This window comes from Eurypyga helias, unplaced genomic scaffold (assembly GCF_000690775.1).
Source record: "Eurypyga helias isolate BGI_N326 unplaced genomic scaffold, ASM69077v1 scaffold30194, whole genome shotgun sequence".
Lineage (NCBI taxonomy): Eukaryota > Metazoa > Chordata > Aves > Eurypygiformes > Eurypygidae > Eurypyga > Eurypyga helias.
In genome coordinates, this window is record NW_010248611.1 from 2,436 (window position 1) to 3,046 (window position 611).

General features: G+C 57.1%; 1 protein-coding gene across 1 annotated transcript in view; it reads right to left on the reverse strand.

Annotated features, from left to right (window-relative positions):
* FKBP3 (FK506 binding protein 3, 25kDa) overlaps positions 1-611 on the reverse strand; it is a gene marked incomplete at both ends in the record, with an annotated part of 3,811 nt that overhangs the window by 2,075 nt on the left and 1,125 nt on the right. Inside the window, one exon of the mRNA XM_010151124.1 lies at positions 129-196. Within this exon, the coding sequence (XP_010149426.1) occupies positions 129-196 (68 nt within the window). The remainder of the gene's footprint in view (positions 1-128; positions 197-611) is intronic.

The window sequence follows — 611 nt, forward strand, 5'->3', positions numbered from 1 at the left end:
GGTAAGGACCCACCGGCTCCACCCCGCCGCCGTAAACCCTGCCAGCCTGCCTCAGGCAAGTCCGCACCCCATCACAAATGCCGCAGAACGAGCCGCCGGATCCCCAGGGGTCGTCGGCCATTACTTACGCCTCTGATGACCTTTCCGACGCCAACTTTGAAACTTAAAGGTTTGGCTGCTTTTTTCTTCTTTGCACCTGTAAGACAGTTTGACGTGGATTTGCTTCAGAAAAAAAAAACCACGCTCCCGCTGCGCGTGAACACCCGACAGCAGCGTTTCAACCCACTGGCAGCTTTAGGGGAACACCTAGTGCCGTGCACCAAACCCATGATGAAGCCGTCAGGTTGCACCGAGCTGCCGCTGATGAGTCTGACGCTGACCCGTGGCCCCGAGAGACCCACATCTGAATTCCTGAAGGCGATGGCGCAAGTCCGACCCATCAGCAAACAGAAAGGGTGGGCAGGGAAGGCACGACACCACACAACAAGCACCATGCACCCCAGACAGCATTCCAGTGGCGCTGCCCCTCCCCCCCGTCAGGCATCACTGCTGAAAAAGCATTTCTCCTAGGTCAGAATTTCCTGTACTTAAACCCCCTGATGGAGGGACTG